Source organism: Lithobates pipiens, unplaced genomic scaffold (assembly GCF_037356315.1).
Source record: "Lithobates pipiens isolate NorthernLeopardFrog02 unplaced genomic scaffold, aLitPip1_a1.2 Scaffold_73, whole genome shotgun sequence".
NCBI lineage: Eukaryota > Metazoa > Chordata > Amphibia > Anura > Ranidae > Lithobates > Lithobates pipiens.
This window is the reverse complement of record NW_027507896.1, coordinates 1013919-1027650: the sequence shown is the minus strand read 5'-3', so window position 1 is coordinate 1027650 and position 13732 is coordinate 1013919. Positions and strand designations below refer to the sequence as shown.

The window sequence follows — 13732 nt, the reverse complement described above, 5'->3', positions numbered from 1 at the left end:
TGGTTCCCATGTGTAGGGGTGCAGTACATAGAATGGAGGACATGAAGGGGTTAATGATGGATCCCCTCCCCCCTCCCCGTCCCCCCGTTTTCTCTGATTGGTTTCCATGTGTAGGGGTGCAGTACATAGAATGGGGGACATGAAGGGGTTAATGATGGATCCCCTCCCCCCTCCCCGTCCCCCGTTTTCTCTGATTGGTTCCCATGTGTAGGGGTGCAGTACATAGAATGGAGGACATGAAGGGGTTAATGATGGATCCTCCCCCCTCCCCGTCCCCCATTTTCTCTGATTGGTTCCCATGTGTAGGGGTGCAGTACATAGAATGGAGGACATGAAGGGGTTAATGATGGATCCCCTCCCCCCTCCCCGTCCCCCCGTTTTCTCTGATTGGTTTCCATGTGTAGGGGTGCAGTACATAGAATGGAGGACATGAAGGGGTTAATGATGGATCCCCTCCCCCCTCCCCTCGTTTTATCTGATTTCCTGTTTTTTCTATATCTGGTTGGGGGGGGGAGGGGGAGGGAAGTTTTCGATTCTCCAGAACTCCGATGTTGTGTAATATTGGAGGGCAGATTGTGGAGTCGGCAGTTTTCCTTTCCGGGAATTGGGGGGTGACTCGGAAGACCCCTCGCCCTCCGCCGCAGTCCCTCCGGGAGCATCGGACGGAGAAGATCTGGCGGAGGTAAGGCGCAGCGCCCCGTCCGGTCAGAGGATGGCGCTCCATTGCTGCAGGTGGTCCCTCTGGGGATATGGCATCTGGGAAGAGGGGGTGGGGGAGATGGGCCTGGCCATTTAAGGGGTAACTCCGGGATATCCAATCCACTTTACTTCTCCATCCTTTTTTTTACCCCCTAAAATCCCCCCACCCCCCCAGACGAAGCAGGGACAGTCTATGATGTCACCAAAGATTGGTGGATGTGTGAGGAGCCCACCCAATCGTTATCACCAATATGGGGTCAGTCATCATAATGCGTTCTCGCTCCTCCCCCAGAGTCCGCTAATTAAAGGGTAACCCCGCCCTCATGGTGGTGACACCGGACAGTGCGGTCATTGAACTGACCTTGCAGATGGTATTTCTGTCCATTTTTGGAGGCTCTTGTAGTGCTCCAGCCACATGGTCCCGGTTGGTCTGTTGCTCGGTGGGGAGGGGCATTGTAGACACAATATTGCACGTGTTCACAGTTCCCTCAGACGATCTGAACATTCCCTCCGGGCACACGGGATACTTCAGGAGCAGGGATGGGTTGGGAGAAGCTGGAGGTTTCCCCATGTCCCGTCTCCATAGAGAACAATCCTAATGTGTATGGTCCATCATGTGATCCAGAGCCTACAAAGAACATGGCCAAAATATGCCCCCCCAGAGCCATCAACTACTTCATCAGTGTAGGTTTCAGGATCTGCCCTTTTTAGTCCCCCCTTCCTACTAAAGTACCCCTTATGCCTACCCCTCTTCTCAGCCTGGGTAGGGTTACTCTTTAAACGTTGCTGTGTCTGACCTGGGGGGTGCTAGTCATGGTCTAGGTTTGGTCTGGTCCAGTTTAGTCTGATCTTGGACTTGGTTTTGGTCTAGGTCTGGTCTTTGGTTTTAGTTTTGGTCTGGTCTGTTCTTGATCTTGGTTTTGATTTGGTCTGGTCTTGGTTTTGATCTGGTCTTGGTTTTGATCTGGTCTGATCTTTTTCTGATCTGCTCTTGATTTGCTTCTGGTTTGGTTTTGGTCTGGGTCTGGTCTTGGTTTTTGGTTTGGGTTGGTCTGGTCTTTGGTCTGGTCTTGTCTTTTTGGTTTTGGTCTGGTCTTGGTTTTGGTCTGGTCTTGGAGTTGGTTTTGGTCTGGTGTTGCTCTTAGTTTTGGTCTGGTCTTTGCTCCTGCTTTTGGTTTTGGTCTGGTCTTTGCTCCTGCTCTTAGTTTTGGTCTGGTCTTTGCTCCTGCTTTTGGTTTTGGTCTGGTCTTTGCTCCTGCTCTTAGTTTTGGTCTGGTCTTTGCTCCTGCTTTTGGTTTTGGTCTGGTCTTTGCTCCTGCTCTTAGTTTTGGTCTGGTCTTTGCTCCTGCTCTTGGTTTTGGTCTGGTCTTTGCTCCTGCTCTTGGTTTTGGTCTGGTCTTGCTCTTAGGCCGCGTACACACGGGCGGACTGTCTGACGGACTTGGTCCGCTGAAACGTGTTTCAGCGGACAATCCGCTCGTGTGTGGGCTTCAGCTGACTTTTTCAGCGGACAGTCTGGCGTACTAAGTATTTCGGAATTTCCGTAATATTGTCCGTCCAAACTTGGTTTCAGCAGACAGTCCGCTCGTGTGTAGGCAAGTTGGACGGACTAAGTATGGCGCATGCTCAGAAAGGATTTACACGGCGGAAGGTTGCATTGCAGTGTATTGGACGTCGTATTTCTAGTCCCGTCGTACGTGCTGTACACGTCATCGCGCACGCTTTCAGCGGACTGTCTGTTCGTCGTGTGTGGTCAAGTCCGTTCATTCAAAAGTAGGACGGACTGTCTGTCGGATTGTCTGACGGACTTAGTTGGACGGATAGTCCGCCCGTGTGTACGCGGCTTTAGTTTTTTGGTCTGGTCTTTGTTTTGATCTGGTCTGATCTTTTTCTGATCTGCTCTTGATCTTGATTTGCTTCTGGTCTGGTCATGCTCTTGGTTTTGGTCTGTTCTTGGTTTTTGTTTTGGTCTTGGTCTGATCTTTTTGGTTTTAGTCTGGTCTTGCTCTTGGTTTTGGTCTGGTCTGGTCTTGGAGGTGGTTTTGGCCTGGTCTTGCTCTTGGTTTTGGTCTGGTCTGGTCTTGGAGGTGGTTTTGGTCTGGCCTTGCTCTTGGTTTTGGTCTGGGTCTGGTCATGCTCTTGGTTTTGGTCTGGGTCTGGTCTTGTCTTTGGTCTTGGTCTGATCTTTTTGGTTTTGGTCTGGTCTGGTCTTGGAGGTGGTTTTGGTCTGGTCTTGCTCTTGGTTTTGGTCTGGTTTGGTTTTGGTCTGGTCTTGTCTTTGGTCTTGGTCTGATCTTTTTGGTTTTGGTCTGGTCTGGTCTTGGAGGTGGTTTTGGTCTGGTCTGGTCTTGGTTTTGGTCTGGTTTGGTTTTGGTCTGGTCTTGCTCTTGGTTTTGGTCTGGTTTGGTTTTGGTCTGGTCTTGCTCTTGGTTTTGGTCTGGTTTGGTTTTGGTCTGGTCTGGTCTTGGAGGTGGTTTTGGTCTGGCCTTGCTCTTGGTTTTGGTCTGGTCTGGTCTTGGAGGTGGTTTTGGTCTGGTTTGGTTTTGGAGGTGGTTTTGGTCTGGTCTGGTCTTGGTTTTGGTCTGGTTTGGTTTTGGTCTGGTCTTGCTCTTGGTTTTGGTCTGGTTTGGTTTTGGTCTGGTCTTGCTCTTGGTTTTGGTCTGGTTTGGTTTTGGTCTGGTCTGGTCTTGGAGGTGGTTTTGGTCTGGCCTTGCTCTTGGTTTTGGTCTGGTCTGGTCTTGGAGGTGGTTTTGGTCTGGTTTGGTTTTGGAGGTGGTTTTGGTCTGGTCTTGCTCTTGGTTTTGGTCTGGTTTGGTTTTGGTCTGGTTTGGTCTTGGTCTGATCTTTTTGGTTTTGGTCTGTTCTGGAGGGATGGAAGTAAATATTCCATCCTGTAGTAGATCCACACTGTCAGCAAAGATGGGCGGGGGAGGGAACGGGCTCTGTGCTGTCAATAACTATTTATAAAGTTCAGAAATATAACAGCTTCCTTTTTGTTGTTGCACTTTGACCTTTTCTGTCATTTTATTATTTGTTTTCCTCCAGCTGATAAGTGTGACAGGAAAAGTTCCCGTGTTCAGAATCACATGATTAGAAATGGTGAAAGGCAGCAAAAAAATGAAAGACCTCAATAGCGCCCCCACCCTCTTCACCCCGACTTCCATCTGCTGAGAATTGCCTTTTACACTTCATGGTTGAGAACAAATTTCAATTCTCGACAATTAAAAGGTCATTTTTGGAAATCAGATTCAGCTGAGCCGGTGTCACCAATGCAGGGAATCCCCCAGGAGAACTAGAAAGGGACCGGGGTGTGATCCGTATTTATTTACATAGAGTGATGGACTCCGACCTCCTCTGGTCCCAGAGTTCTCTCTGTTTACAGGAACGTTGATCTGCAGAATATTACAGTCAGTCAGTTAGGAGTAAAATCAGTCCTATATAAGGTGGGATTCTTCCTTCAGAAGGCTGGGATGAACCATACATTCCTCCCTGACCCTTTCACACTTATCCATCCCTGGTCTCTCTGGATGATAAATATCTCCTCAGTCCTCTTCTTGAACCACAAATACCTCCTCAGTCCCTCTTCTGGACCACAAATACCTCCTCAGTCCCTCTTCTTGAACCACAAATACCTCCTCAGTCCCTCTTCTGGACCAAAAATACCTCCTCAGTCCCTCTTCTGACCACAAATACCTCCTCAGTCCCTCTTCTGGACCACAAATACCTCCTCAGTCCCTCTTCTGACCACAAATACCTCCTCAGTCCCTCTTCTTGAACCACAAATACCTCCTCAGTCCCTCTTCTGGACCACAAATACCTCCTCAGCCCCTCTCCTGGACCAAAAATACCTCCTCAGTCCCTCTCCTGGACCAAAAATACCTCCTCAGCCCCTCTCCTGGACCAAAAATACCTCCTCAGTCCCTCTCCTGGACCAAAAATACCTCCTCAGTCCCACTCCTGTACCAAAAATACCTCCTCCAGTCCCTCTTCTGGACCAAAAATATCTCCTAAGCCCTCTTCCGGACCCCAGATATCTCCTAAGCCCCTCTCCTGGACCACAAATATCTCCTCAGCCCCTCTTTTGGACCACAAATATCTCCTCAGCCCTCTTCCGGACCACAAATATCTCCTCAGCCCCTCTTCCGGACCACAAATATCTCCTCATTCCCTCTTCTGGACCACAAATATCTCCTCAGTCCCTCTTCTGGACCACAAATATCTCCTCATTCCCTCTTCTGGACCACAAATATCTCCTCAGCCCCTCTTCCGGACCCCAAATATCTCTTCATTCCCTCTTCCGGACCCCAAATATCTCCTCAGCCCCTCTTCTGGACCACAAATATCTCCTCAGCCCCTCTTCTGGACCCCAGATATCTCCTCAGCCCCTCTTCCGGACCCCAGATATCTCCTCAGCCCCTCTTCCGGACCCCAGATATCTCCTCAGCCCCTCTTCTGGACCACAAATATCTCCTCGGCCCCTCTTCTGGACCACAAATATCTCCTCAGCCCCTCTTCTGGACCCCAGATATCTCCTCAGCCCCTCTTCCAGACCCCAGATATCTCCTCAGCCCCTCTTCTGGACCACAAGTTCCTCTTTGCTTTCTCTTCTGAACCTTGAATCCTTCATCAGTTTTTTCATAGGTTGCCTAAATAAGTGTCTGATGGGGGTCAGGGAAAGACTCGATCTTCTGAATCAAGCTGAATGGGAACTGGAGTCTGAAGAGCCAGCCGTTCCCTCAGTCTCTCTGCTACAGGAAATCTCCTTCTGTAATGAGAAGTTATTGACGCTACTCTGGAACTCCATAGAAATGTTCCATTTATCTCTCTCCATCCAACAACGCAGTGGAGGTCACCCTTCATACCTCCACCCTACATCTTCAATTTATTCACTTATTTCCTTTATTCCTCATCTCCAATCATCTGCTGGACTTTCCTGCATGGACCAATGCCTGAGAGGCTGAGAATGGAGAGTAATGCCTCATCTGTCTGTCTGTCCATCATCCATTCCTCTGTCCATCTATCTGTGGCATCAATAATTCTGCAGGATTTTTTCTACAGAGGGCGCTGTCATCAAGAAAATGTTAATCCAGTAAAATGACATGTCTGCCTGTCTCTCATCCATTCATCTCTCTATATTTGGCGTGCTCTAATACATGTATGTTTTGCTTGCAATGCTCAGGGTCTTCTAGAAGACAAAGATGGAGCATGGCGACCTCCAGAGCCTGTACTTATCAGAGGAAAAGGGTCCAGGTAATGGTGATCTGTCTGGTGATGGGGTAGTAGTAATGCCGCCTATGGATTAAAGGCCGGGGTCCAGGCAATGGTTGTCTGGGTGGGGATGGGGTTGTAGTAATAATTCCCGAATATTGGGAGGACAGGGGTCCAGGTAATAGAGGTTGGGGTGGTAATGGTAATATCTCCCATGCATTGAAGGACAGGAGCCCCGGTAATAGAGGTTGGGGGGTAATGGCAATATCTTCCATGCATTGAAGGACAGGAGCCCCGGTAATAGAGGTTGGGGGGTAATGGCAATATCTTCCATGCATTGAAGGACAGGAGCCCCGGTAATAGAGGTTGGGTGGTAATGGTAATATCTCCCATGCATTGAAGGACAGGAGCCCCGGTAATAGAGGTTGGGGGGTAATGGCAATATCTTCCATGCATTGAAGGACAGGAGCCCCGGTAATAGAGGTTGGGGGGTAATGGTAATATCTCCCATGCATTGAAGGACAGGGGTCCAGGTAATAGAGGTTGGGGTGGTAATGGTAATATCTCCCATGCATTGAAGGACAGGGGTCCAGGTAATAGAGGTTGGGGTGGTAATGGTAATATCTCCCATGCATTGAAGGACAGGGGTCCAGGTAATAGAGGTTGGGTGGTAATGGTAATATCTCCCATGCATTGAAGGACAGGGGTTCAGGTAATAGAGGTTGGGTGGTAATGGTAATATCTCCCATGCATTGAAGGACAGGGGTCCAGGTAATAGAGGTTGGGGTGGTAATGGTAATATCTCCCATGCATTGAAGGACAGGGGTCCAGGTAATAGAGGTTGGGGTGTAATGGTAATATCTCCCATGCATTGAAGGACAGGGGTCCAGGTAATAGAGGTTGGGGTGGTAATGGTAATATCTCCCATGCATTGAAGGACAGGGGTCCAGGTAATAGAGGTTGGGGTGGTAATGGTAATATCTCCCATGCATTGAAGGACAGGGGTCCAGGTAATAGAGGTTGGGTGGTAATGGTAATATCTCCCATGCATTGAAGGACAGGGGTCCAGGTAATAGAGGTTGGGTGGTAATGGTAATATCTCCCATGCATTGAAGGACAGGGGTCCAGGTAATAGAGGTTGGGTGGTAATGGTATTATCTCCCATGCATTGAAGGACAGGAGCCCCGGTAATAGAGGTTGGGGGGTAATGGTAATATCTCCCATGCATTGAAGGACAGGGGTCCAGGTAATAGAGGTTGGGGTGGTAATGGTAATATCTCCCATGCATTGAAGGACAGAGGTCCAGTTAATAGAGGTTGGGGTGGTAATGGTAATATCTTCCATGCATTTAAGGACAGGAGCCCCGGTAATAGAGGTTGGGGGGTAATGGTAATATCTCCCATGCATTGAAGGACAGGGGTCCAGGTAATAGAGGTTGGGGTGGTAATGGTAATATCTCCCATGCATTGAAGGACAGGGGTCCAGGTAATAGAGGTTGGGGTGGTAATGGTAATATCTCCCATGCATTGAAGGACAGGGGTCCAGGTAATAGAGGTTGGGGTGGTAATGGTAATATCTCCCATGCATTGAAGGACAGGGGTCCAGGTAATAGAGGTTGGGGTGGTAATGGTAATATCTCCCATGCATTGAAGGACAGGGGTTTAGGTAATAGAGGTTGGGTGGTAATGGTAATATCTCCCATGCATTGAAGGACAGGGGTCCAGGTAATAGAGGTTGGGTGGTAATGGTAATATCTCCCATGCATTGAAGGACAGGGGTCCAGGTAGTCATCTGAATGGTGATGGGGTTGTAATAATTTCTCCCATGAATTAAAGGGCAGGAGTCCAGATAATGGTGGTCAAGGTTGTGATGGGGTGATGGTAATATCTCCTTTTGTATTGGGGCCAGGAGCCCAGGTAATGTGGCCTGGCTTGTGATGGAGATGTAGTAATTAATATATTCTATATCCTGGAGGACAAGGGTCCAGGTAATGGTTGTTTTATCTGGTGATGAGTTTGTAGTAATATCCTGGATGTATTGGAGCACAGGTGTCCAAGCAATGGTGGTCTGGATGGTTAGGAGATGGAGATAAAAGCTCCCATATATTAAAAGCCAAAGGTCCAGGTATTGGTGGTCTGGCTGGTGATGGGTTGATGGTAATATCTCCCCTGTATTGGAGAACAGGGGTTCAGTTAATGGAAGTCGGGGTGGTGATGGTAGTATCTCCCCTGTATTGGAGGACAGGGGTTCAGGTAATGGAGGTCACGGTGGTGATGGGATGATGGTAGTATCTCCCTTGTATTGAAGATCAGGGGTTCAAGTAATAGATGTATGGGTGGTGAAGGTAGTATCTCCCTTTTATTGGAGGATACAAGTTCAGGTAATGGAGGTCAGGGTGGGGATGGTAGTATCTCCCCTGTATTGGAGGACAGGGGTTCAGGTAATGGGGGTCGGGGTGGTGATGGTAGTATCTCCCCTGTATTGGAGGACAGGGGTTCAGGTAATGGGGGTCGGGGTGGGGATGGTAGTATCTCCCCTGTATTGGAGGACAGGGGTTCAGGTAATGGAGGTCAGGGTGGGGATGGTAGTATCTCCCCTGTATTGGAGGACAGGGGTTCAGGTAATGGAGGTCGGGGTGGTGATGGTAGTATCTCCCCTGTATTGGAGGTCAGGGGATCAGGTAATGGGGGTCGGGGTGGTGATGGTAATATCTCCCCTGTATTGGAGGACAGGGGTTCAGGTAATGGAGGTCGGGGTGGTGATGGTAGTATCTCCCCTGTATTGGAGGTCAGGGGATCAGGTAATGGGGGTCGGGGTGGGGATGGTAATATCTCCCCTGTATTGGAGGACAGGGGTTCAGGTAATGGAGGTCGGGGTGGTGATGGTAATATCTCCCCTGTATTGGAGGTCAGGGGATCAGGTAATGGGGGTCGGGGTGGTGATGGTAATATCTCCCCTGTGTTGGAGGACAGGGGTTCAGGTAATGGGGGAGTCTGGGTGGTGATGGTAATATCTCCCCTGTATTGGAAGTCAGGGGTTCAGGTAATGGGTGTCTGGGTGGTGATGGTAATATCTCCCCTGTATTGGAGGACAGGGGTTCAGGTAATGGGGGTCGGGTGGTGATGGTAATATCTCCCCTGTATTGGAAGTCAGGGGTTCAGGTAATGGGGGTCTGGGTGGTGATGGTAATATCTCCCCTGTATTGGAAGTCAGGGGTTCAGGTAATGGGGGTCTGGGTGGTGATGGTAATACCTCCCCTGTATTGGAGGACAGGGGTTCAGGTAAAGGGGGTCGGGTGGTGATGGTAATATCTCCCCTGTATTGGAGGACAGGGGTTCAGGTAATGGAGGTCGGGGTGGTGATGGTAATATCTCCCCTGTATTGGAGGACAGGGGTTCAGGTAATGGGGGTCGGGGTGGTGATGGTAATATCTCCCCTGTATTGAAGGACAGGGGTTCAGGTAATGGGGGTCGGGTGGTGATGGTAATATCTCCCCTGTTTTGGAAGTCAGGGGTTCAGGTAATGGGGTCGGGTGGTGATGGTAATATCTCCCCTGTATTGGAGGACAGGGGTTCAGGTAATGGGGGTCTGGGTGGTGATGGTAATATCTCCCCTGTATTGGAGGACAGGGGTTCAGGTAATGGGGGTCGGGTGGTGATGGTAATATCTCCCCTGTATTGGAAGTCAGGGGTTCAGGTAATGGGGGTCTGGGTGGTGATGGTAATATCTCCCCTGTATTGGAGGACAGGGGTTCAGGTAATGGGGGTCGGGGTGGTGGGGGTTGGGGTGGTGATGGTAGTATCTCCCCTGTATTGGAGGACAGGGGTTCAGGTAATGGAGGTCACGGTGGTGATGGGATGATGGTAGTATCTCCCTTGTATTGAAGATCAGGGGTTCAAGTAATAGAGGTATGGGTGGTGAAGGTAGTATCTCCCTTTTATTGGAGGATACGAGTTCAGGTAATGGAGGTCGGGGTGGTGATGGTAGTATCTCCCCTGTATTGGAGGACAGGGGTTCAGGTAATGGAGGTCGGGGTGGTGATGGTAGTATCTCCCCTGTATTGGAGGTCAGGGGATCAGGTAATGGGGGTCGGTTTGGTAATGGTAATATCTTCCATGCATTGAAGGACAGGGGTCCAGGTAATAGAAGTTGGGGTGGTAATGGTAATATCTCCCATGCATTGAAGGACAGGGGTTTAGGTAATAGAGGTTGGGTGGTAATGGTAATATCTCCCATGCATTGAAGGACAGGGGTCCAGGTAATAGAGGTTGGGGTGGTAATGGTAATATCTCCCATGCATTGAAGGACAGGGGTCCAGGTAATAGAGGTTGGGGTGGTAATGGTAATATCTCCCATGCATTGAAGGACAGGGGTCCAGGTAATAGAGGTTGGGGTGGTAATGGTAATATCTCCCATGCATTGAAGGACAGGGGTCCAGGTAATAGAGGTTGGGGTTGTAATGGTAATATCTCCCATGCATTGAAGGACAGGGGTCCAGGTAATAGAGGTTGGGTGGTAATGGTAATATCTCCCATGCATTGAAGGACAGGGGTTCAGGTAATAGAGGTTGGGTGGTAATGGTAATATCTCCCATGCATTGAAGGACAGGGGTCCAGGTAATAGAGGTTGGGTGGTAATGGTAATATCTCCCATGCATTGAAGGACAGGGGTCCAGGTAGTCATCTGAATGGTGATGGGGTTGTAATAATTTCTCCCATGAATTAAAGGGCAGGAGTCCAGATAATGGTGGTCAAGGTTGTGATGGGGTGATGGTAATATCTCCTTTTGTATTGGGGCCAGGAGCCCAGGTAATGTGGCCTGGCTTGTGATGGAGATGTAGTAATTAATATATTCTATATCCTGGAGGACAAGGGTCCAGGTAATGGTTGTTTTATCTGGTGATGAGTTTGTAGTAATATCCTGGATGTATTGGAGCACAGGTGTCCAAGCAATGGTGGTCTGGATGGTTAGGAGATGGAGATAAAAGCTCCCATATATTAAAAGCCAAAGGTCCAGGTATTGGTGGTCTGGCTGGTGATGGGTTGATGGTAATATCTCCCCTGTATTGGAGAACAGGGGTTCAGTTAATGGAAGTCGGGGTGGTGATGGTAGTATCTCCCCTGTATTGGAGGACAGGGGTTCAGGTAATGGAGGTCACGGTGGTGATGGGATGATGGTAGTATCTCCCTTGTATTGAAGATCAGGGGTTCAAGTAATAGATGTATGGGTGGTGAAGGTAGTATCTCCCTTTTATTGGAGGATACAAGTTCAGGTAATGGAGGTCAGGGTGGGGATGGTAGTATCTCCCCTGTATTGGAGGACAGGGGTTCAGGTAATGGGGGTCGGGGTGGTGATGGTAGTATCTCCCCTGTATTGGAGGACAGGGGTTCAGGTAATGGGGGTCGGGGTGGGGATGGTAGTATCTCCCCTGTATTGGAGGACAGGGGTTCAGGTAATGGAGGTCAGGGTGGGGATGGTAGTATCTCCCCTGTATTGGAGGACAGGGGTTCAGGTAATGGAGGTCGGGGTGGTGATGGTAGTATCGCCCCTGTATTGGAGGTCAGGGGATCAGGTAATGGGGGTCGGGGTGGTGATGGTAATATCTCCCCTGTATTGGAGGACAGGGGTTCAGGTAATGGAGGTCGGGGTGGTGATGGTAGTATCTCCCCTGTATTGGAGGTCAGGGGATCAGGTAATGGGGGTCGGGGTGGGGATGGTAATATCTCCCCTGTATTGGAGGACAGGGGTTCAGGTAATGGAGGTCGGGGTGGTGATGGTAATATCTCCCCTGTATTGGAGGTCAGGGGATCAGGTAATGGGGGTCGGGGTGGTGATGGTAATATCTCCCCTGTGTTGGAGGACAGGGGTTCAGGTAATGGGGGAGTCTGGGTGGTGATGGTAATATCTCCCCTGTATTGGAAGTCAGGGGTTCAGGTAATGGGTGTCTGGGTGGTGATGGTAATATCTCCCCTGTATTGGAGGACAGGGGTTCAGGTAATGGGGGTCGGGTGGTGATGGTAATATCTCCCCTGTATTGGAAGTCAGGGGTTCAGGTAATGGGGGTCTGGGTGGTGATGGTAATATCTCCCCTGTATTGGAAGTCAGGGGTTCAGGTAATGGGGGTCTGGGTGGTGATGGTAATACCTCCCCTGTATTGGAGGACAGGGGTTCAGGTAAAGGGGGTCGGGTGGTGATGGTAATATCTCCCCTGTATTGGAGGACAGGGGTTCAGGTAATGGAGGTCGGGGTGGTGATGGTAATATCTCCCCTGTATTGGAGGACAGGGGTTCAGGTAATGGGGGTCGGGGTGGTGATGGTAATATCTCCCCTGTATTGAAGGACAGGGGTTCAGGTAATGGGGGTCGGGTGGTGATGGTAATATCTCCCCTGTTTTGGAAGTCAGGGGTTCAGGTAATGGGGTCGGGTGGTGATGGTAATATCTCCCCTGTATTGGAGGACAGGGGTTCAGGTAATGGGGGTCTGGGTGGTGATGGTAATATCTCCCCTGTATTGGAGGACAGGGGTTCAGGTAATGGGGGTCGGGTGGTGATGGTAATATCTCCCCTGTATTGGAAGTCAGGGGTTCAGGTAATGGGGGTCTGGGTGGTGATGGTAATATCTCCCCTGTATTGGAGGACAGGGGTTCAGGTAATGGGGGTCGGGGTGGTGGGGGTTGGGGTGGTGATGGTAGTATCTCCCCTGTATTGGAGGACAGGGGTTCAGGTAATGGAGGTCACGGTGGTGATGGGATGATGGTAGTATCTCCCTTGTATTGAAGATCAGGGGTTCAAGTAATAGAGGTATGGGTGGTGAAGGTAGTATCTCCCTTTTATTGGAGGATACGAGTTCAGGTAATGGAGGTCGGGGTGGTGATGGTAGTATCTCCCCTGTATTGGAGGACAGGGGTTCAGGTAATGGAGGTCGGGGTGGTGATGGTAGTATCTCCCCTGTATTGGAGGTCAGGGGATCAGGTAATGGGGGTCGGTTTGGTAATGGTAATATCTTCCATGCATTGAAGGACAGGGGTCCAGGTAATAGAAGTTGGGGTGGTAATGGTAATATCTCCCATGCATTGAAGGACAGGGGTTTAGGTAATAGAGGTTGGGTGGTAATGGTAATATCTCCCATGCATTGAAGGACAGGGGTCCAGGTAATAGAGGTTGGGGTGGTAATGGTAATATCTCCCATGCATTGAAGGACAGGGGTCCAGGTAATAGAGGTTGGGGTGGTAATGGTAATATCTCCCATGCATTGAAGGACAGGGGTCCAGGAAATAGAGGTTGGGTGGTAATAGTAATATCTGCCATGCATTAAAGGACAGGGGTCCAGGTAATAGAGGTTGGGGTGGTAATGGTAATATCTCCCATGCATTGAAGGACAGGGGTCCAGGTAATAGAGGTTGGGGTGGTAATGGTAATATCTCCCATGCATTGAAGGACAGGGGTCCAGGTAATAGAGGTTGGGGTTGTAATGGTAATATCTCCCATGCATTGAAGGACAGGGGTCCAGGTAATAGAGGTTGGGTGGTAATGGTAATATCTCCCATGCATTGAAGGACAGGGGTTCAGGTAATAGAGGTTGGGTGGTAATGGTAATATCTCCCATGCATTGAAGGACAGGGGTCCAGGTAATAGAGGTTGGGTGGTAATGGTGATATCTCCCATGCATTGAAGGACAGGGGTCCAGGTAGTCGTCTGAATGGTGATGGGGTTGTAATAATTTCTCCCATGAATTAAAGGGCAGGAGTCCAGTTAATGGTGGTCAAGGTTGTGATGGGGTGATGGTAATATCTCCTTTGTATTGGGGCCAGGAGCCCAGGTAATGT

General features: G+C 49.7%; 1 protein-coding gene across 1 annotated transcript in view; it reads left to right on the top strand.

Moving 5' to 3' along the window:
- The first annotated feature begins 518 nt into the window (after nt 1-518).
- The window catches only part of LOC143959405 (asialoglycoprotein receptor 1-like), a 42479-nt gene continuing 29265 nt past the window's right edge, over nt 519-13732 (top strand). The window contains exons 1-2 of the mRNA XM_077468045.1: nt 519-682; nt 5879-5949. Coding sequence (XP_077324171.1) covers nt 5898-5949 — 52 coding nt within the window. The 5' untranslated portion in view covers nt 519-682; nt 5879-5897. The remainder of the gene's footprint in view (nt 683-5878; nt 5950-13732) is intronic.